The sequence below is a fragment of the Lynx canadensis genome, chromosome B2 (genome assembly GCF_007474595.2).
Source record: "Lynx canadensis isolate LIC74 chromosome B2, mLynCan4.pri.v2, whole genome shotgun sequence".
Taxonomy (NCBI): Eukaryota; Metazoa; Chordata; class Mammalia; order Carnivora; family Felidae; genus Lynx; species Lynx canadensis.
The window spans coordinates 107,304,321-107,327,158 of NC_044307.1; the positions used below are offsets into that span (position 1 = coordinate 107,304,321).

The window sequence follows — 22,838 nt, forward strand, 5'->3', positions numbered from 1 at the left end:
CAGCACCTAGCACAGCACCTGGTGCAGTATGTGTTCAGCAATTATTTATTCAGTACAAGGCTCATCTCTACAAGAAACATTAAAGGTTAAGCCTCACTTTTCTAGGCTGAACATTATCTAGGAATTTTCACATTAGAAGCAAAAAAGCTGTTGATCGATATGGACTCTTACATCTCCAGTGGATGCGACCAGCCAAAAAATAAAGAAAAAAAATAGATCCCACGATAGCAAGCCACTATTTTGATTCATTCTTTGATTGAATTGGTGGATTGCTTAGAGAACGTCTTCAGGTAACACGGAGCTTAGAAAACTGGTTCAGTGTCATAGTAACTATTACAGTATCGTGGGGGTGTGGAAGAATGGAGCTCGCAGCGGGGATTGAAAATTTGCAGAGAGGGGCGCCTGGGTGGCGCAGTCGGTTAAGCGTCCGACTTCAGCCAGGTCACGATCTCGTGCTCCGTGAGTTCGAGCCCCGCGTCGGGCTCTGGGCTGATGGCTCAGAGCCTGGAGCCTGTTTCCGATTCTGTGTCTCCCTCTCTCTCTGCCCCTCCCCCGTTCATGCTCTGTCTCTCTCTGTCCCAAAAAATAAATAAATGTTGAAAAAAAATTAAAAAAAAAAAAAAGAAAATTTGCAGAGAAATGTATTCTTTGTATAGGAAGAATCCTATGTAACATTCAGACATTCGTAAGTCATCCCACAGCGAAATTGTGAATTGAGTCATTATCACATACTATATTGCCATATCTATATTTATATTGTTTACATGCACAGAGTTCAGCAAACTGGTAAGAGATCAGATTATACATATTTCGGGCTCTGGAGGCCAGGCGGTCTCTGTCACAGCTACTCAACTGCCATGGACATGGCTACCTTCCAATAAAACTTTACAAAACCAGGCAGCTGCCAGATTTGTTGGTTTACTGACACCCTATGTAAACCGTGACTGTCCTTGCAAACTTTTCACTAATCCTCAGCACCAGGAAACGACCATCTCCTCTGAAAGGTGTGTCATTAATAAAGCTACTGAAAGCTGTACACCAAATGTTACAAATCTCTTTGCATTTCAAGTGTACAGACTTGCTTGTAAGGCTAATTGTAATAATTCTACCTAGTTTTAGCATTAAGCGGTGCATGCGCCTTCTGTTTCAGTTCTTGGTGGCATCTAAGGCCATATCTGTTAGTTTTGTTACAGGGATACCCACGGCATGCATTCAGTCCAGGGAAATGTCTTCAGTTTATTGGTTTGTTATTTGCATTTTGCACAGAGGCATGAGTGGGGTGCCAGTGCAAACCCGTGGCCCTGAGCGAAGATGTGAAAGGGAAGGGATATTAAAGTCATCACTTACAGAGAAAGATGAAGCAAAGGCATCTGTAGACATGAAGCGCATTCCAAAAGTTTCATATATATAATGTGCCTCAGAAGAACCGGCAATATCAGATAACAATAATATTATCAAATTAACTTTCCCAGAATCACATGTCCAGAGAAAAGAGGCCCTTATACACACAGGCTAGACAATAAAGGAGGTCATTTCCAAGTGACAAATCTCTTTACAGTTTGGTGATATCTCACTTTGCCCATCTCCCTCAAAACTATAGTCAGAGACATCATGGATGGTTATGGTCCTATCAGTTCATGGATATCAAATATAGAAGACAGCTCTCGATTCTGATTTTTTAAAATGTGTGTATATAATAGTAACAAACCCAAAGTTCAAAATGTTTTTAAGCCTTAAGACATTAGATAATTTTATTTTTTTTAGTCTTTTTTTTTAAAAAATATACTTTATTGTCAGGTTAAATAACACACAGTGTATACAGTGTGTTCTTGACTCCGGGGGTAGATTCCCGTGATTCATCACTTACATACAAATCCCAGTGCTCATCCCAGCAAGTGCCCTGCTCAGTGCCCATCACCCATTCCCCGATGCCCCGCCGACCCGTTGCATTAACCCTCAGTTTGTTCTCTGTATTTAAGAGTCTCTTACAGTTTGCCTCCCTCTCTGTTTGAAATGATTTTTATAACAAGTACAAAATTTAATTTAAAAGGGGAATAAGACACTAGCACTATTGTTGAATGTCTATCACATTTGTGATAGCACATTATGGATTTTGAGGATTATACCATACTGTGGAAATGTAGTGATAACGATGTTGTAAGATTTTATTATGGAATAACCAAATATTCTGGGCGTGATGCCAATACTTCTTAGTGATATTTTGGAATTAGAAAGTGAGTGTTGAGGGTTACTTAAGAGAAGGTGGAAGCTATTCATCAGGTACCAAACTTATTTAGAAAAAAATTATTAACTATTAAAACCATAATGTGATTTCCCTCTTGACATCTGCCACATCATGATATTATTTACAATCAATTACTCATCCATTTATTTTATTTTTCTGTCTTTCCTGCCATGACCAGGTACATGTGAGACAAAGAAATAAAGAATCCCAATATGGTTGTGGGAGAAGCTAATTTTTCATTTTGTCAAAGTTTCCCCCCCTTCACAGCCGTGATAATATTTCTTGGTGATTGTTTGTTTCTGTGAATTGAGAAAGAATAGCATCCAACTTCATCAATAATCCATTAAGGTTATTCCAAGATGTGTTGAATTAAAGTTGAGTCCTTCCCATATGCATAAATATATGAATTGCTTTCAGAAGCGTGAATGTAAGCAATAGAAGAACAAAAAGAATTATGTTGCAATGCAGTTAATGAAACAATTGGGAGATGGGAAGAGAATTGGGTGGAGGGTCAAGGCCTTGGGCACTATGTCAGCTGTCACTACAAGATGGTGCCCTGAACACTCTATTGAACCTCCCTCAGCGCCAAGACGTTCATCATAGTACTCCGTACTTCTCTGAAGGTTGGTTTTTAAAAACTGATATGAGATGAAAATACTTTGGAGGAAGTTGACAGCAGCTTTGTTTGCTGAGATTACCATACTTACGCAGTGTTGTTATTAATTGTGCTTTCCTAAATATGGTTCTCTCCACATAGAATACTTCTCAGGTTGCAAGAATGGAGACCGCTGGAGAAATGGGAGAACTTTATAGATTAAACACTGGCAGGAATTATACCTACAACAACAAATAGTTTATGCTAGTACCATAGAAGATGTTAAGTGTACCTCCTCTCTGTTTAAAGAGATGATATGTGAAAATACGGGAAGAAATGCACCATGAGAAATGCTTAGAAAAAAATCACATACCCTCAGAATAGTCAGCTTCAGTAATTGAGATTCAGTCTTCATTTCTCTTTGTTGCTCCTCCTCTAAAATGTATTCTATTTCTATTGCCATCATCTTAGTTCAAACACCAGCATCTCTCATTTAGACCGTTGCAGTAGTCTCCTGGTCTGCCTGCTTCCACTTAATTCATCGCTACAATTAATCACCCACCAGCAGCCAGAGTGATCCTTTTATTTTTTTTTAAGTTTATTTATTTATTTTGAGAGAGAGTGCACGTATGCGAGCGGAGGGTAGGGCAAAGAGAGAGGGAGAAAGAGAATCCCAAGCAGGCTCCACGCTGTCGGTGCAGAGTCTGGACTGCACTGAGCTGCACTGGAGCACTGGGCTCCATCCCACAAACCGTGAGATCATGACCTGAGCCCAAATCAAAAGTTGGACACTTAACCGACTAAGCCACCCAGGCGCCCCCAGAGTGATCCTTTTAAAACACCAATTAGACAGTGCTCTCCTCTGCTGAACACCCTTCTTTCTCATTGCATTTTGAGCAAAATTTAAATGCCATGCTGACCTCTAAGGGCCTACACACTGTTCCTGAGTAGCCTATGCTTTTATGGCTCCAACTTCCACTCTTGGCACTTGCGCACCATATTTTGTTTCCCTTTAAAAGGGGGGAATGCGGCGCCTGTGTGGCTCAGTGGGTTAAATGTCCGACTTCGGCTCACGTCATGATCTCGCGGTTTGAGAGTTCGCCCCCCGCGTTGGGCTGTGTGCTGACAGCTCAGAGCCTGGAGCCTGCTTCAGATTGTGTCTCCCTCTCTCTCTGCCTCTCCCGAGCTTGTTCTTTCTCTCTCTCTGTCTCAAATAAATAAATGTTAAAGAAAAAAATTGAAAAAAAATTTTTTTACATTTATTTCTTTTTTGAGAGACCTAGAGAGACAGAGCACAAGTTGGGGAGGGCCAGAGGGAGAAGGAGACACAGAATGTGAAGCAGGCTCCAGGCTCCGAGCTGTCAGCCCAGAGCCCGACATGGGGCTCGAACTCACAAGCCGTGAGATCATGACCTGAGCCGAAGTCGGAGCTTAATCGACTGAGCCACCAGGCACCCCAAGAAAACATTTTTAAAACGGGGAAATAATCATAGCTTCCTCATGAGTTATTAGGAAGGCAAATAATGTAAATCCCATTAAACAGCACCTGGTACACAGAATGCACTCAACTATGAATTACTACTAAGTGTTAGACATCAGCGACATTGGCTATCCTTCTAGTTATAGAACTGTGCCCTTTCCTCCTTGGGACCCTTGCTCTTGATGTCCCCCTGCCTGGACTTGCTCTTCTCCAGGGCCTCCCATGGCTGTTTCTGTCTCAACTTCAGTGCCTCATCTGCAGAGAACACTTCCCTCACGATCTAAGTAGCTTCCACCAGACTCTCACGTCACCTGTCACCTGTTGGTTTCCTTCATAGTGTTTCCTAAAATCACATTACAGATTAATTCCTTCTAATGTTTTCAGTCTCATCTCCCACAACAGACTGGAACCTAGGAATGGCGTTATATCCAACATATTTATCATTGTATCCTCAGCTCATGAAATGGTAGAAACTCCATTCGGATGGACAATGAAGTGATAGCTAGGGTCTCGGCTCACAGTCAAGCTAAGTTACTGAATGAATAATTCATTGCTGAGTCTATTAGTTCTATATGGCTGCTGTAACAGATTACCACAAACTTGGTGGCTTAAGACAACAGAAATTTATTCTCTCACAGTTCTGAGGACCAGAAGACCAAAATCTGTTTCAAGGGGTGTGCAGCTGCACCCCAGCAGACTCTAAGCCTAGGGTGGGTGATGGTCCAGTGAGGCCAAAGGAAAGAGCCAGAGACAGTGATCAAGAGGTAGGTTTGTTGGGGGAACCTATGCCCAGGGAACATCTGCTGTTGGGATCTATGTGCAGCAAGTGCTTGTATCACAGCAACTTAACCCAGCAACTATCAGTAGCCCTTTCCTTCCTCGCATGGGCCAGCATTTCCAAAACATCAAGGTGTACCACGTGGGCACTCCTCATTACGGGAGGGATGCTCCAGGTTGGCCACCTCCAAAGCACCTGACCTTGAACACTGAACAACACATTCTGCTTTACATTCTGCTTGCTGGGAATGTAGAGGGAGGACAAGATCTCTACGTTTTCAAGATGGTGATTAACAGGGGCATTCAGGATGTGCTTGTACCAACTGGCCGTCCAGCCTGTACCATATACCTGGCCAAAATTCAGCAGTTATGCTCCATCCAGAGTCTCTTGGGGAGAATCTGTTCGCTGCCTCTTCCAGCTGCTGTGGTGGCCTTCATTCCTGGGCTTATGGCTACATATCACTACAGTCTTTAAGGGGAGCATCTCCAAACTCCCTCTGCTGTGTCTTCTCATATCCTTCTTCTCTGTGTGTCTAATCTCTCCCTCTGCCTCCCCTCATAAGATACACGTGATTGCACTCAGGGCCCACCTGAACCTAGCTATGTTAGTGTGTGCTCAGGCCTCCATAACAAAATACCACAAGCTGGGCAGCTTAAACAGCAGGGATTTATTTCTCACAACTGGAACCTGGAAATCCAAGACCAGGGTCCAGCAGGGTTCAATTTCTGATGAAAGCTCTCTTCCTGGCTTGTAGACGTCCACCTTCTCAGTATGTCCTCACTTGGCCATTTCTCCATGTGTATGTGTAGAGGTGGGGGAGGTGGGAGAGAGAGCTCTCTGGTGTCTCATAAGGACACTAATTCACTAATTCACCTTTATGACCTCATTTCACCTTAAATACTTCCATAGAGGCCCCCTTTCTAAATATAAGACACACTGGGGGTCATGGCTTCAAAATACATATTTAGAGGAGTGGACATGATTCAGTCTGTAGAGCCCAGGATAATCTATCACCTCAAAATCTTTAACTTAATCATATCTGCAACGACCCTTTTTCAACTGAAGTAATTAACATTCAAAGGTTCCAGGTATTAGGATATGGATGGGTGCCACTTTTCAGCCTACCACACCGAGGAAGCAAAAGGAATTGCTAAACTTACATATACTTGTAGGTTCTCAAAGATGGTTTGTGCTGACAGGGGGTGGTTGCTCCAAATTAATAAAGTAAGGCAGAATAGAAACTTATGAGGATTCCTGTGACTTATGTAATTACACATCATTGTAAGAGAGCTCAACATGAAAATAAGTTCAAACACTGAGCCTATAAACCAAGGGTTTATTCTTTGCATTGACAAAAAACCTTCCACTCCAGATGGATTGATTGCTGTTGCCAATTCCATAAATGCATTTGCAATTCAATTTGATTCATGCTGACCTTTTCAGAAAGAACTATTAAGGAAATTTTCAAATCTATCTGTGCTTTAGCATTTACTCTTTGTGATGTAAAGCTAACAATAGCTGACATTTATTGAACATTTACTATGTGCCAAGCACTGCACCAAAAATTTCATGTATGTGAAAATATATATATATTTATGAAATATACATATTATGAAAAGTTTCATACACACACACATACACTTCATTTAATGCTCACAACAGCCCCATGTGGGAAGTATTATTATCTTTAGTTAACAGACGAGTGACCAGAGGCCTGGAGAGTTAAGGAACTTGTCCAAGACCACAGAGCAAGAAAGTGGCAAACAGAGATGCGAACCTCACCATTCTCACCAGAGCTCATTCTGTGAGGCCCTGCTTGATATTCCCTGGAAAATATCATTAAATATTCCATTTGTAAAACTTGCCATGGAGAGAAATTGTTATGAAAGGTTTACATCAGCATTAAGACCTTTAGTATAACGAGATTTTCCTTTTGTCAATTGCATTAGGGTTCTCCAAAGACCTAGAACCAATAAGACATGTGTGTGCTTATGTATCTTTCTCTGTTTCTATCTCTAAGAGGGCCAGGACAGCCTGGGGTTGGGTGATCCAACTTCATTGCTGAAGGGTCTGGGCCCTTTAGTGCCTGGATTGGGTTGTTGAAGTTTCCCATTGACTGTAATCACAGGTCATGGTGATACTAAGGAATGCCTAGGGATCTCGTGTATTCCAGACATATTATTCCTTACCTTCATCATGAAGTAGCAGCCCAATTTCCCTTGGAAACCCAGATCAATCACCCCAGCCAGCACAGCGACGAGAACTCCCTTCTTTGTTAACTGAGAAGCATGAAGAGCCCAAAGCAGTTGGGTGGCAGTCTTCACTTTCAATTCAGTGGAATGATTGTTGTGTCTCCTGGTAGCAGTATTCCTCCCTTTGGAACTAAGACTTTTAGATCAGCAGAGCAGAACGGTGCAGTAACAGGAAGCAAAAATTTTACTAGTGGATCACTAGGGGAAATAGGACAGGGTGCCACTCCTATTTCCGCCTCGAGATTCATTGTACCGGAACAGTTCTGTGACATAAGTTGAGCTGCAACACTACCACTTCTATAAACTCAGTATGTTTCACTGGCTTTCAATTTCAGTCTCCTGTAAAATCACTCCAAACCCCATGTGCACCCCTGTGTTGTGTGGAGGGAAAATAGATGTCTGATGATGCAAGAGTCCGAAGGAATGTGGGAGTGAAGGCCACTGCTCAGCGTCCCTCACACACAAATGTAATCCCTTTTTGACTAGTGATAAGAAGAAGGAAGCACAGAAAGGTGACATAAATGAGGCATCTAATGGCCTTTGTTGTAACTGAGCCTATAATTAAACACTCCCACAGAGTAGGCCCCTTTTATTCCACTTCTGGCTTGGCTATTCTGGTCTTCTTTTGCTGGACTGCCGAGAATAGAAATCTGCATGAATGAGGATTTCTATCAGTTCATCAAACCAAGTGAAAATGTCTGTTTGTCATATAAAAGATAATGTCAGAAATCCATTTTTAGCTCCCTGTTGCTGTACTCATGTGTGAAATTACTCACAGGGGAAGATATTTGCCCGTAAAAGAACCCTTATTGGCCTTGGATGTGATTGGTTGCACAAATTATACTGCCAGATGAATTGGTTTTGCAAATCAAACAGAAGGCCTCATAAACTGAACTGGGATCACAGTGCGGGGCACAGCCTTGCCCTGTGACGGTGTCAGGGCCCTGTTTGCTGCTTCTCTCCTTAGCAACATGATGGCTGGAGGATAAGTTGTTCTCCAAGTATGTAAATCTTTGCAATTCCTTGGTTTGTTGAAATAGAGAGACCATTTGGTATTTTGACTGAGGTACTCATTGATTTATTTTCCGTCTTGATTAGATTAGCATGAATTTGGGGTTATTTTCTATCTCCTTTGGAGAAAGAATGGGGAAGGAGGGATTGAGGTCAGTACTGCTGGTCTCTGGAAACAACGGATTTTAGCGTTTGTCAGTAGATTGTGTGCCGTGCCCACATTTGGTATTTTCCCATGCTATGACTTATGACTTAGAAGAAAGAAATCGTGCAATATTTAGCGAGAGATTTAGCCCGTTTTTTTCTTGGAAAAAAAAAGAAAAGGAATGAGGAAAAAAGAGAATGAGGAGGAATAAGAGGAGGCAAGAGCAGGAGACAGAGCAACAATAGGCAGGTCTGAAGAATTTGAAAAAGCTCTGTCCTCTCCAGGCAATTTATTTCCAGTTCTGTAAACTCAGAAGACAAACTTTTGTTTTTTCAATACTCTTAATAATAATAAAAATGATCTTGTTAGTTCAGTGCAGAGCCAAAATTAGGAGGTCAAGCATCAACTTGTTTATGTGGGCATTTCGGTGGAGCCAAGTCTGTCTAGTTGCCTTGCCCTGAATAGCAACTGGCTCAGACCCAGCAGCAATAAATCAGGAACAGGGGAGAGCCTTTCCTTGCAGGAACCCAAGCAGGCCACGGCTTACAGCCTGCCCAGCCAGGACCAGCCTCCCCTGCTTCTGCTCCCCACCGTGGCACTCCCAAGCTCCAGGTGTGATCCCCAACCCGCTGAGACACACACAGCTGCTGAGAGATGAGTTGTCCTTGGTGAGCTGTCCTCTCTCGCTTCTCCACCCCAGGACTCTCAGCGGATTGGTTGTTGCCCAAAGGGTCCACCCTGCAATTTACATATCAAGTGGGAACCCAAGAGACCTTGGATGCCCCTTTTAGTTATAAAAGCCAGTTTTCTCAACCTGTAATATTTGGATTTAAAAATTTCACTATGGCAGCATTGTATTTCGTTGTGATTCACTCTTAACTAGCATTTTGCATTGCTTAGTCACTGATGAATCTTTTTTTTTAAATATGAAATTTATTGTCAAATGGGTTTCCATACAACACCCAGTGCTCATCCCAACAGGTGCCCTCCTCAATGCCCATCACCCACCCTCCTGTCCCTCCCACCCCCCATCAAACCTCAGTTTATTCTGTTTTTAAGAGTCTCTTAGGGTTTGGCTCTCTCCCTCTCTAACTTTTTTTTTTCCCTTCCCTTCCCCCATGGTCTTCTGTTAAGGTTCTCAGGATCCACATAAGAGTGAAAACATATGGTATCTGTCTTTCTCTGTATGACTTATCTCACTTAGCATAACACTCTCCAGTTCCATCCACGTTGCTACCAAAGGCCATATTTCATTCTTTCTCATTGCCACGTAGTATTCCATTGTGTATATAAACCACAATTTCTTTATCCATTCATCAGTTGATGGACCTTTAGGCTCTTTCCATAATTTGGCTATTGTTGAAACTGCTGCTATAAACATTGGGGTACAAGTGCCCCTAAGACTGAGGAATCTTTAAACTAGTATGGAACCTAGAACCGCCAGTCTGCGTCATCTGGTTTTCTGTTGGGAACAAAATTGGCTTATTTGTTCTCATCCTAGAAATCATGATTAGATGTGCCAGTTGGTCTAACTTTATATGTGCATTTTCTATCACAGGGTATGGAACTACAGGGGGAAGTATACTGTTCTACATGGCAGATCATTCAGGAGAGTTTTCACAAACTTAACTAAAAGTCTCATTTTTCCCAGGCATGACTTGCCACTGAAATTGCCAGGCCTTCTCCCTGCATGGAAACTCTTCCCTACAGCTTTGGAACCTCACACTTCCCTGCCTGTGCTGTCTAACCTTGGGAATGACCAGTCACTGCCCTTTATTGTTCTAGTTACCTATGGTTGCATTGACTTCTGAAGCAACTGCTAAGTTTGCACATTCCCAGACTCTACCTTCCTAAGTATTTTCTGCTAAAGAGTTAAAAATGTGGAAAGGTTTAATTACATCTGTATCTGTTTAAAAGAATAAATGTGGGGCGCCTGGGTGGCGCAGTCGGTTAAGCGTCCGACTTCAGCCAGGTCACGATCTCGCGGTCTGTGAGTTCGAGCCCCGCGTCAGGCTCTGGGCTGATGGCTCAGAGCCTGGAGCCTGTTTCAGATTCTGTGTCTCCTTCTCTCTCTGCCCCTCCCCCGTTCATGCTCTGTCTCTCTCTGTCCCAAAAATAAATAAACGTTGAAAAAAAAAATTAAAAAAAAAAAAAAAAGAATAAATGTGGAGGTGCCTGTGTTGCTCAGTCGGTTAAGTGTCTGACCCTTGATTTTGACTCAGGTCATATTCTCACGGTCGTGACATTGGGCCCCGTATTGGGCTCCATGCTGAGTGTGGAGCCTGCTTGGGATTCTCTGTCTCCCTCTCTCTGCTCCTCCCCTCTCCCTCAAAATAAATAAATATACTTAAAAAAAAAGAATAAACTTAATTAAGAACTAGAAAGGAAATCATTATTGTAGCCACATATCTTTTGTTAGCCTTTGTATATGTGAAAAGCCATGTGTAAGGACACTTAGAAATATCCTTGAATTCATTTGTAAGCAGCTTCCTTATGTGGTTCAGAAACCACTTTCAACTCTTAACCATTATCATGCTTCCAAATGGAATGCCTCTTTCAACAGCAGACTTGCATCCAGCTGGGGCAAGACAACAGGTCTATTTAAATTTTAGCAATAATGCCTTCAAGATAAGACATGACCTGACATATTGGTATTTCCTTCTTCCATACTTTATGGATAGCCTTAGAAACACATGAGGGTTTGAAAATGTTGTCCTTTGCTCACTGACCATACATGAGTAGACTTCAGGGATAGTGGTCTTTCACCTACCCAGCTTCTGTCAAGCAAAGTTCAGAAGGCAGGTCCTATCAGGTCAACAGTAGTGGCTCACAGGTGTGTGTGTGTGTGTGTATGTGTGTGCGCACACACACACACACACACAAAATGGGAGACATAGAGAGAAAGAATACATACTGGGTGGATAATTTAGAAAAGAATTACTACTTTTTTGGGTTTCCAGTTATATGCATTCCCTTTTCCTCCTGGCTAGTGAGAAATTTTCTTTACCTGTATCTCTTTTCTTTCTAATTTGACCTTATTTTCTCCCTCTTTCCAGTTGAATTTCTCTGAGGTTCCTTAGCTCTCCAAGTTAGATCTAAATCGGATCTACATTTAAATCTCTCCTTTTTTGTCAAATAACTCCAGGAGCTTTACCCAAATCTCATTTCCCTGTACCCCAGTTTCCTAGGAAACCTCCCCAGCTACTCTTTTCCAGGTCTTTCTTCTATAAATCACAAGTGACAGTTTCTTTTTTTCCATTCAATCTTTGTTTTCTCCTGGGGCTAGAAGCACCATACATCTCCCTGTAAGAACTAAAAGAATCTTTTAACTTTGCATTATCTATTAAATAAAAATTAGTTCTGATCATCTATAGGCCCAGGTGCAGTCATTGAGCAAAAATGACCAGAACCCCGCATCAGGAACCTTAGAGAAGCTACATTACACAGAAGCATGCACCATAAGTACACTCCCCAGGAAAGAAGGAAGCGGCAGGCCCATCATATAGAAGTGGTACATAAACTCAGTAAAAGTAGAGCTTCAATCCAGAGTCTCTTCATCCTTGAAACCTTATGCCTCTCTGAGGATTGCCCATGTTCTTCTCTGCTCACCCGGCCATCTTTTTGGTCAAGCTAGAAAAGGAAAGATGCTCTTGAAAATTGCCCTCTTCCTCACCTATTCTAGTTGGTATATTTATAAATGTGCCTTGAAATGGCTTTCAAACCATGTGGTTCTCTACTTGTAGAGGCCTAAGACTCATTAGAGTCATTAGTTTGTTAAAACTCTGCTTAGATGTTTAATACCACAGCCAAAATAAAAATTTGTTCTGTCCTTAACTGATGTGTTGAATATCCCATTAGCTAAATAGTAATCATACTGAGATGCCATCTGGCTGGAGCTAGGTTTAATCCCTAGCTGGAGGTTGAGGAACTTTGTACAGTTTTACCATCAGCCTTCCAAGCCACCCCCTTCTGGACAATGGCTTGTGTCCCAGTCAAATTGCTTTAAGCAACACACAGGCATTCTTGTGATGCACCATGAGTGCTTTCTGACCCTTGTTAGCAAAGAGACCCAGCAGGATGGGAAAAAGACAGCAGCAAAGTAAACAGTGTGTGCAGCACAATGATGTTGATGCAGGCCTGTCCTTTCTCAGCTTCTCAAAGCTCCAAGTCGGATAAAATGCACATGAAGTGCGTCCACAGCACAGAACATTTAAGCGTCTTCTGATGGGCTGCAGTTGGCTGGGGGAGGACCACGAAGGACACTTCAGACAGCAGCCTGTGCTCTTCAGTGGGGACAGCAAGCCTCCACCTGAACCTTTCCCTCTGTGTAACTCGGAGATGGCTTTCGGGCCTCCTCCGGTGCCCAGGGAGGTCCTAGTTCTCTTTGCCTAGGCAATTAGGCATGAGTACTTCTTTGTAGTAAATGAGTTAAGCAGTCTAGAATATACAGAATTTTTGTTTGACTGATTGGTTTCTTTAAAAGAATGCTCTCTCAGGATAAGTGCAGTATCCAAAACTGGGAATCAGCCTATTAGGTACCCTGATTCAATTTTCTTTCTTCTGTCAATCTATAAAGAGAAAAAATGAACTTTTTTCTTATGTTTAACCTTTCTGTCATTATTTCTATTATTCAGTATTTATCCAGATTAATCATAATGCATGTCTTTCTGGTCTCAATTTGGGCTTGTGTGCTAAATAAGACTTCCTCTCCCATCTATTAATAAAAACTCTTGGGTGACTTCCAAGGTGCCTCTGTCATATAAAATCCCATGCTATCTATATTTTGAACAATTTTAGCATGAATTCTGCACGAATTAAGTGGAAATGCTTTGGAAGTAAAATATGTGCTGTCGTTCTAAAGCTACGTCGCAGGAAAACACTGTGGAGTGGATTTATCATTCCACTTGATGGTTCCATGTTCAGAAGAGGGACGACTTAGGTGTTCGTTCCTACAATGGCAAAAGCATTAGCTTTACAAAGATGAATTTTTAAGTACTCATCATATCGATCAAGTCAGACTATGGGAAACTGAAACCAGAAGTTGAGAGGAATTCAAATCCTTCTTGCAGGATACCGTGCATGAGATCTTTCCTGTTCCTCCCCTACATTGCCAAGTCCTCTCCACCACGAGTCTATGAGACCTCTTGTGCCAATCCACTGATCAGCAGCCCCCCTCTTCTACCCAGACTCTTGCATTGTCCTCCCAAATCGTTGTCTTATCGCTCTCCCCTGACTGACCCCAGATTTGAAGACGACTTTTGGAGTTAATGATTAAGAGTCAATACTATGACTTCCCTTTCAACAAGTTTCTGCTTGCCATTCTATGTAGGAGAAATGACATTCGAGGGGCGCCTGGGTGGATCAGTTGGTTGAGCATCCGACTCTTGATTTCGGCTCAGGTCCTGATCTCACGGTTTGTGAGATAGAGCTCCCTGTCAGACTCCGTGCGCTGACAGTGCAGAACCTGCTTGGGATTCTGTCTCTCTCTCTCTCTCTCTGCCTCTTCCCCAGCTCATGCTGCTGTCTCTCTCCCTCTCAAAAAAAAAAAAAAAAAAAGAAGACGACATTGGATTATCAAATTCAAAGTTAAAAAACGTGAAGTACACCACTGGAACAGGCTGACTTTTTCTTGTTTGTTTCTTTAGTCTGACACTTCACCGTAATTAAATTCATTCACTCACTCAAAATAAAAACAAAGAGCAAATAGCACTTTGTGGATGCCTACCCTGTTCCAGGCTCTGCACTTGACACTGGTCAAGGAAGACACAGTCCCACAGTTAAGGGAGAAAGGCAATTTAATCAATGATTACATAAGAGTGTTACATATATGATCATTGAATATAAGATAATGCTATAAACAATAATGACAAAACAGTAATAATGACAACAAAGGTAACAGGAACTGAATGCATGTGAGGTAGGCGTCAGATAAGTGCTTTATATGCTTTATCTAGTTTAATCTTTACAGCCACTCTGTATGGCTGTACAATTATTATCCCCACTTTACTGATAAGGAAACTTGGACCTGAGAAGGTTAACATACTTCTCCAAAATGACAGCTAGAAAGTAGCAGAGCTAGGATTGGAATCCAGTTTGTGATTAGAAAGCAGTTCTAACCTCAGAGGCCCCTTTGATAATCTCTCCGCCTCTGTCTGCCACAGCCGACTCAGGCCTGAGACCTGCAAGCCTCTTCGCTTCAGACTAGGGTCATGTGAGTGGAGTTTGAAAATGGAAGTCATTAACGAAATATTTGAAATGATTATAAAGTTGGGAACAAACCGATTTCATTTGCCAGAGCTGGGGGTAAAGATTGTAGCTCTCAAATGTAGAATTTCAGGAAGCAAGTTTAGGGGTAAATAGGTTTTCTGAGATCAACTAAAACAGTCCTGAGCAGTCTTCTTTTCCTCCCATTTCATTTTGCCAACAAATTTGTGAATCAAAGAATAAATTTCTTTTCATTGGGAGAAATGGAATTGATTGTTCAAGCTAATTAATTAAGTGAAGCTGTTACTACAGGCTGAGTCTAGTCTATAAATCTGAGGAAGGATTATGATATGGTTTGAATATGAAGAATAAAGGAATTAAAAGGCAGGGTGAGGCAAGGGATACAGGAGTACTTGATGCATAGGGGCACTTGTACCCAATGTTTATAGCAGCACTCTCAACAATAGCCAAATTGTGGAAAAAGCCTAAATGTCCATCAACTGATGAATGGATAAATTGTGGTTTATATACACAATGGAGTACTATGTGGCCATGAGAAAGAATGAAATATGGCCTTTTGTAGCAACGTGGATGGAACTGGAGAGTGTGATGCTAAGTGAAATAAGCCATACAGAGAAAAACAGATACCATATGTTTTCACTCTTATGTGGATCCTGAGAAACTTAACAGAAACCCATGGGGGAAGGGAAGGAAAAAAAAAAAAAAAAAGAGGTTAGAGTGGGAGAGAGCCAAAGCATAAGAGACTCTTAACAACTGAGAACAAACTGAGGGTTGATGGGGGGTGGGGAGGAGGGGAGGGGAGGTGATGGGCATTGAAGAGGGCATCTTTTGGGATGAGCACTGGGTGTTGTATGGAAACCAAGTTGACAATAAATTTCATATATTTAAATAAATACATAAATAAATAAAGTATTAATATTGTTAAAAAAAAAAAAGATAGGGTGAGGAATGAACTAGAAAGACAATCAGAAAATGGTCTGAGGGTGCCTGGGTGGCTCAGTCGGTTAAGCATCTGCCTTCAGCTCAGGTCATGACCTTTCAGTTCTTGAGTTCAAGCCCCGTGTCGGCCTCTGCACTGACAGCTCAGAGCCTGGAGCCTGCTTTGGATTCCGTGTCTCCCTCTCTTTCTCTGCCCCTCCCCCACTTGCACTCTCTCTCAAAATAAATAAATAAACATTTTTAAAAAGGAAAAGAAATGGTCTGTAGTCTTAGCTACCTTGGTGTTGCTAAAGAGAGAGAGAAGGAGGGGGTAGAGGGAAGGAAGCAGAGAGAAGGAGGAGGAGGAGGCAGAGAAGGGGAAGAGTTGAGGAGGAACAGTAGCAGGGAGGAGAAAGAGTTAAAAGAAAAACAGAAAAACCACCACAGTGGCAGGGGCTCTTAGCCTCGGGGCTGTCTTCCAGGAGCCATTTTCCTGACTGACTTTTCCACTGCAGCTGTCTTTCAAGGATTATAGCCTTGCAACTTACTTTATAGACTCTCTGGATCTTCTTCCTGTTCTTCTATGAGCTTCCAATTAATTTTTGTCTTTTTACCAGTTTTTAGTTCTTTTAGACTAAAAATAAAAATAAAATAGGAAACCCAATCAAATTGGTCTTCTGTTGCCCCATGGATACAGCCCGTGGCCAAGACTGCAACAATAGCTCTTGACTAAAATAAGATTGGGCATTCACAGCTGCATTGTATTTTGTCTACCGGTACCTCTGTGTCTCCACTGAGACGATTAAGTCCTTGAGCCATATGTTTTCATTTCTCTTTCCCCAGCATGTAGTTCCATGCGTGATAGAGAAGGGCATACAAGAAACTATTAGTTGAACGAACGCATGAATGAATGAACGAACGAATGAAATAGAAATGGCAGCACTTGTATTGTTACCTTACTCTTCCCCAGTAATTATTCAAGCAACTACGTCCAGTGTAACTACTCAAGGAGGCCCAGAAGTTGTAATTTTTCAAAAACATATATGAATTTTCAGGCACTTGTATAAACTAGTGTTTTCTTTTTTCTCTCTCAAATGTCTATGAATTGTCAAGCAAATACTTTAGGAAGTACCATGCTACATAAACAGCTCTGCTTGGTTGTTGTCAGATTAGTAGAGCAAGAATGGAATGTTATAGTGTTTCTTGCCATCCAAGGATAATCTATTCTTGCAAAGATAGTTACGAAAGTTAATAACAGTTCCTATAGGGAAGACAAATAGTGTCTGAATTGGATTAAGGCACAATAAGAGTGCCCAATACAGTTGTGTCAGGGAGGGGTTTGGTATTTATGGCTTCATTACAACCTTAAATGGAATATCTCTATTTCTTCTGGGTTTAATGAAGCCAGAAACAACCGCTTTGTTGAGTGATACTGGAGTTTGAGGCTTATTGGGGTTTGGGGGGGGGTTGCTTTTAACTTGACTTATTTTAATTCACGCTTAACTAGCTCTCCCGCATCAGGTACTCAGACTGGCACTTTAAGGACAATTAGCTAAGTGTTCCTCTGTGTTCACCACAGAGCCGAGAAAAAAGATAAGGAGAATCAATAAGACCAAGCCAGTTTAGGACAAGAACTAAGTGACGAATTCACTTTCCGTCAAGAGCATTGGCCAACTCATCAAGCTGCCTGTTCTGGGAGGAAATGCTCTGCTGTCCTCCCTCTGTGCCTCATTAATGTGGGAATGGTTCTGCTCTGACTGCTCAGTGACTTTGCTGTTGTGTTACCTAGTTTTCAGGACTGTATCTCCTGTCCTTCTTCACCATCCTCATCGGGCTGGTGCTCTACTCCTCCACCTCCACGTACATAGCCCAGGACCCCCGAGTGTACAAGCAGTTCCGCAATCCCTCGGGACCCGTTGTGGACTTACCAACCACAGCTCAGGTGGAGCCTTCGGTCACCTACACCAGCCTGGGCCAGGAGACCGAAGAGGAGCCCCACGTTCGCGTGGCCTAGGATGCGGCCCTCCCTGCCCCCTGCGGTCAACTCAGCGGCCGTGTGTTCGCCCTCCATCTCTGTATTGTACATAGAGAAAGGTATTTATTAGGTGCGGTTTACACAGGTGGACTGCAAGGTAGCAAATCCGAAAGCCTATAAAAGGCACGAGCTGAAGATCACCGCAGATACGGGCTCCCATCCACCTGACTTAGAGAGATGCCTAGCTAGTGTGTATCCCGACCACAACCCTCCTGCATTAATTACTGTGAAAACTTTTGAATTAAAAGCAAGTATTATTATTATTTGTATTATTATTGTTACTGTTATTACACTAACTTTCAGGAGACTGTTTTGTACTCCTGATGAGAACTATTGCCAGACCCACATGTAGTTAACATAAATCCCACTTTTCTATGGCAAGTCACTTTTTAAGAATCATACTTTATTTTTTTGCACAGTCTATATGAGTGCTGCATGCCACAGGAGCTCCATCCCTGAGAAGTTTCCTTATCCTAGGGACCTGGTGGCTAATGGTTTCCTCTGTTACCTGTTGGATTGCCTGCTCAATAAGTATTTTGTGCTGTGACCATTGTGGGGAGGGGCAACTGACCATATAATTCTCTATTCTAGGAATAGATATAAAGCAAACACTTTAGCCTTTTTATATTTCACTCTCTGACTACTCCAGGCCATTGCCTTTCTGTTGTGCCACATGATTCTGCTGATAAAGTCGCTGTAATAACTGGATGAGGAATGTTTCATTCCTGTGGCTTATAGGAAACCCCAGAAATAATATCATATGTGTTTAGGGTAATATATATACATCTATGTATTTTAAATCTTTCTGCCCCTCCCTATATCCTCTCTTCCAAAAGTGTATTGATTTTACCTTTAATTCCTAGATTTCTTGAGTGATAATATGGAAATTGTTCAAGGCAGTGGAAAAAGCCATGGCCCTCTGCCCTCTTCATTGGGTGAGACACTTTTTAAAATACACCAGCGTGGAAATTACCCTTATCGTGGCATATCACCGGTTGTGTAGCCTCCCAACAAGGTCAAGGTGCTGATGTGGAACAGTCTCTGACAATAGCTTGACTGATTTCACCATTTAGTAGTGATAAAGATGTCGTGAATGAAAAAGTTTGGCAATTGGGTCGTGTTTGGCATCCCTTCAATAGCAGAATATAGCAACGCCATATTCTTAAGGATAGAGAGAATATTGCAAGGTCCTGATAAGGCTTTGAAGCATATGTCACTAAGTCTAATTTTGTTGCCCTGAAAGTAGCTCTTTTTTTCAAACACACAAAAAAATCAAGAAACACTACAGACCTCTTCAATTTGGAATAGATCCTATGTGTCAGTACGTGAAACAGTCTTTTAAGTTTGGCTGGCTTCAATACCATTCAAAAAGATCCGCGATGGGGTACAGGGTTTGTAAAAGGAAAATAAATGCTGATGAAATTGTGGGCAATTCAGACCAATACATTTTAGGCAAACAAAGCAAAACACCAGAGGGGTCCCTGTAAAGGAGGACGGATTACAGCGCAGTCAGGTTTCCAATACACCCTGCGCGAGGCCTAACTACTAGGCAGGCAAACGCGCCCCCTGCTGGCAGTCAGCGCCAGGCGGCTCCTCTGCCTGCCTTCAACCCCCGGGGGTGTAGTCCTGCCCTTGGAGATGGGGAAGAAGAATGATCTCCTCGGATATGCAGATTTTATGGCCATCTCTGTTCAGCCCCCTCAGAAATACGTTTTATTTTCGGAGAAGAAAATATCAATGTTAAAGCTACATCAAGTCAAAACACCTTGCCAATATCTGCTCTCTGCTACCTTCTAAACCAATTAAATACCTTTCTCTGAATATTTTGTCCATTCAGATCTGAAGACCTTTGAAGACTGTGGTTTTATTTTTGTGTTTACATTCCTTTGGTTGGCATAATTTGCTTGACTTATTGCATTTTTAGTATTTATTTTAAAGCCAAATGATTTAGTCTTTTTTATTCATTTTTTATGACACTAATTCATAAACACTTAGTAAAGTCTTATGAGAAATAAGTGGATGAAGATATTCCAAGTCAACTCAGTCGACTGGGAATTTTTTAAAAATTTAAATTTCAGAAAGGTTTGCAACCAATGGATGGCTAAAAGTAGCCATCTGGATTATTTTCTAGGATATTTCAATTGACTCCATTGTATGGAAACCAAGTGTGAATGTTGAGGTGGACTCACTGTATACCCTTTTATCATCCAGTGTCCTTGTGCACAAGACTTTCATGTCACTGGGGTCCTTCACCGTGTTGGTTCGTCCCCATTTAGAAAGGCTGATAACACGTCGAACCATCCGAGATCAGGAGTTCCAGATGGGCCCTTCGGAAAACAAAAGAAAATAGCCAAGAACAAATGTGACAACACCAGTCGGTCCTTCCGGAGTGCGTCGGGACGCGAGAGTAGGACATTAACTCTAGTTATTTTCGTTTCCGAAATATCATAACCTCAGTAGACACCAGCAAAAATCTCAGCTTTCTGACCCCACCGCCACTCTCTCCTCCACAAGTGAGACTTTAGCAACTTGTATAGAATTGGCTTGGGTAAGCAGACCACAGCTCCCCGTTCCCCCGCTGGCGCTAGTGGTGAGTGCTGGTTCTCACTTCCTCACCGGAAACTTGCACTGAGGACAGCGCTTGCCTTGGTCACACCTTCCCACAGCTCCAAACTCTGGACCACACAACCAGGTAGACCAAGCAATGGAAACATTTGCACCACTGTGTCCCATGAAAATGTTTCGATGTTTAGTTTAGATATTGCTAACTCGTGCTATTAACCTTTTGACAAGCGTGTAGTATTGTTTGTTTTGGGTTTGTTTTTGAGTTATAACCAGTTAGTAGTCCCCGGCTAGCTCCCAGTACAGATTTTACCCCATGGGTAGGATTCTATTGTCAAGCCACATAACAAAGCACACTAATCCAGACACTGCAAATGGAAAATATGAACCAAAAAGGAAATTTACACCGAGAAGTTGAACAAACTTTCCATTTTTGATATTTGCATGCTCCCCTATGGACTGGCTGTGGCAATGTAATGCCTGTATAATGTTTTCAAATAAAAATAAATGCTTTATGAAAGCACGGAGTTCTTGGTTTTCTTAAGTGTTTGTCTGCACTATGACAACCGTGGAAGGAGCTCCCCTGGGATGCTGGAAATAGCCATGAAAGTAGACAGCAGGGCACATGTCAAAAGAAACACCAGAAAGAAAATATTTCCAAATTAGGAAAGGCTCAGTTGGTGTCAGAGCTGGAGCTTTGAAAAGCCACAGTAAGCACGTTTGTAATTTGCAAAATTAATTATTTATCTGAGTACTTAAGGTGCTGGGGGCTACACTCTTCAAGTCCACGTTTAAACACGTTAAAACACATGTAGGACAATATCAGTTTTCCCCAAGAAACAGTTTCTTATAAAGGACAAAGTTCTGTGTGTGCTTCCCTTGGCACAATGCCAGACTTAAAAGCCCAACACCACGTTTGTTAAGCAGAACTCTTTGTGTCTCTCCTCTGGGCTGACACCGTATCCTGTGATTGTCCCTCCTCCACTAACTGTAGCCACCAGCAACCCCTTAAGTACTTCAGGATGATGTCTATAAATTCGCATGTTCTTGTGTGTTTTCACAATCAGACCTCAAAAATTAAAGAGCTGGAAAGACTGTGTACATGAGTTATATATTTAAAATATTTTTAAAAGAAAAACACCCATTTTTCAGAAGAATAGGAATAGCAGCACACTGATCCTTTTAAAGTATTCTTTTTTTTTTTTTAATGTTTATTTATTTTGAGAGAGAGAGAGAGAGAGAGAGACAAAGCATGAGCAGGGAGGGGCGGAGAGAGAGGGAGACACAGAATCCAAAGTAGGCTCTAGGCTCTGAGCTGTCAGCTCAGAGCCCAACGTGGAGCTTAAACCCACGAACCGTGAGATCATGACCTGAGCTGAAGTCAGACACTTAACCAACTGAGCCTCCCAGGCGCCAGCTTTTTAAAGTATTGTTGAGTGAGATCCATTATGATCTTCCATTATAAATAGAACAGTCTGTATTTAACACAAATAATTTGCTTCAAAATTGTGACTTAGTTTTAAAAAAGTTTTTTCCTTGAAAAATGTAAATGTTTCTCTAATGTGTTGTTTATTTAGGAGGCTTTTCACCGAAGATGAAATACATTTGAACTTCAAGCCAACCTATGTCCAAATGCCCAGCAATTCATTGGAGTCCAAAGACTATACATAATAAATGCATACGACATGTATACTCTGTCTCCCCAGTGAATTATAATTTTCTTAAGAGAAAGAACTCGGTTTTCTAAATGCTTGGAAGTTCTTGCGTAGGTAAGATAAGGCAGCCCTTGGATGATTTAGCATGAAGAAAAAAGAGAAACAAGTACAATTCAGCAGGAGAGCTGTAATAGATTATATTGTCTCGATGTTGCGTAGGAAAACCAACTGTAATATCAAAATAACAGGGTCTGAAACCAGATCCATTTTCAGGCCTAGCAAAACATCTTGCACAGGGAAGGTACTTGTACATCTTTTTTTTTTTTTTTTAATGGAATCTAACTTCTTAACCCAAAATAGAAAATACAAGAGTAAGATTTCTATTACAAAATGTTCCCTTTTCTACTACTTGAGTACTTTTTTCTGTAAAATTCCTGTTCTTGGAAAGGAAGAAACCACTGGTCCACTTAAATGCACCATCCTGGGGCGTTTTTTTACAAACTCTTAAAATGTTTACCCCTTCAGGTTGGCCCCGGGATAAAAAAACAGCAAAGTGAAGTTCTTTTTTTACTTGCAAATAGTGTTTTTGAATTTATAACATTGCTTCTTAATTATGCACGCTGGTCTTTCTTTTTTCCTTCCTTTCTTTCTTTTTCTTTGATTTCTTTTTTTTTTTTTTTTTTCTTTTTCTGGCTTTTTTCTTTCTGCAAGAATAAACAAAGGGATCGCTATGGGCCACCTAGGCAGTGTCTCTGCCCTTTATTCTCTATGTGGTCAAAAATGTTTAATTCAAAAAAATTACAATACAGCTGGGAAATCCCACACCTACCAGATGGCCTTACATCAGGGCCTGAAAGGACAAGCCATTGTGTGTCACTTTTCAGACAGCCAGACAAGTCGCATCTAAACACTACTGCAGCCTGATTAACAAGGAAAA

General features: G+C 41.7%; 1 protein-coding gene across 1 annotated transcript in view; it reads left to right on the forward strand.

Annotated features, from left to right (window-relative positions):
* Positions 1 to 20,766, forward strand: part of SLC35F1 (solute carrier family 35 member F1) — a 407,965-nt gene extending 387,199 nt beyond the window's left edge. The window contains exon 8 of the mRNA XM_030316237.1: positions 17,439 to 20,766. Coding sequence (XP_030172097.1) covers positions 17,439 to 17,663 — 225 coding nt within the window. The 3' untranslated portion in view covers positions 17,664 to 20,766. The remainder of the gene's footprint in view (positions 1 to 17,438) is intronic.
* Positions 20,767 to 22,838: the final 2,072 nt, after the last annotated feature.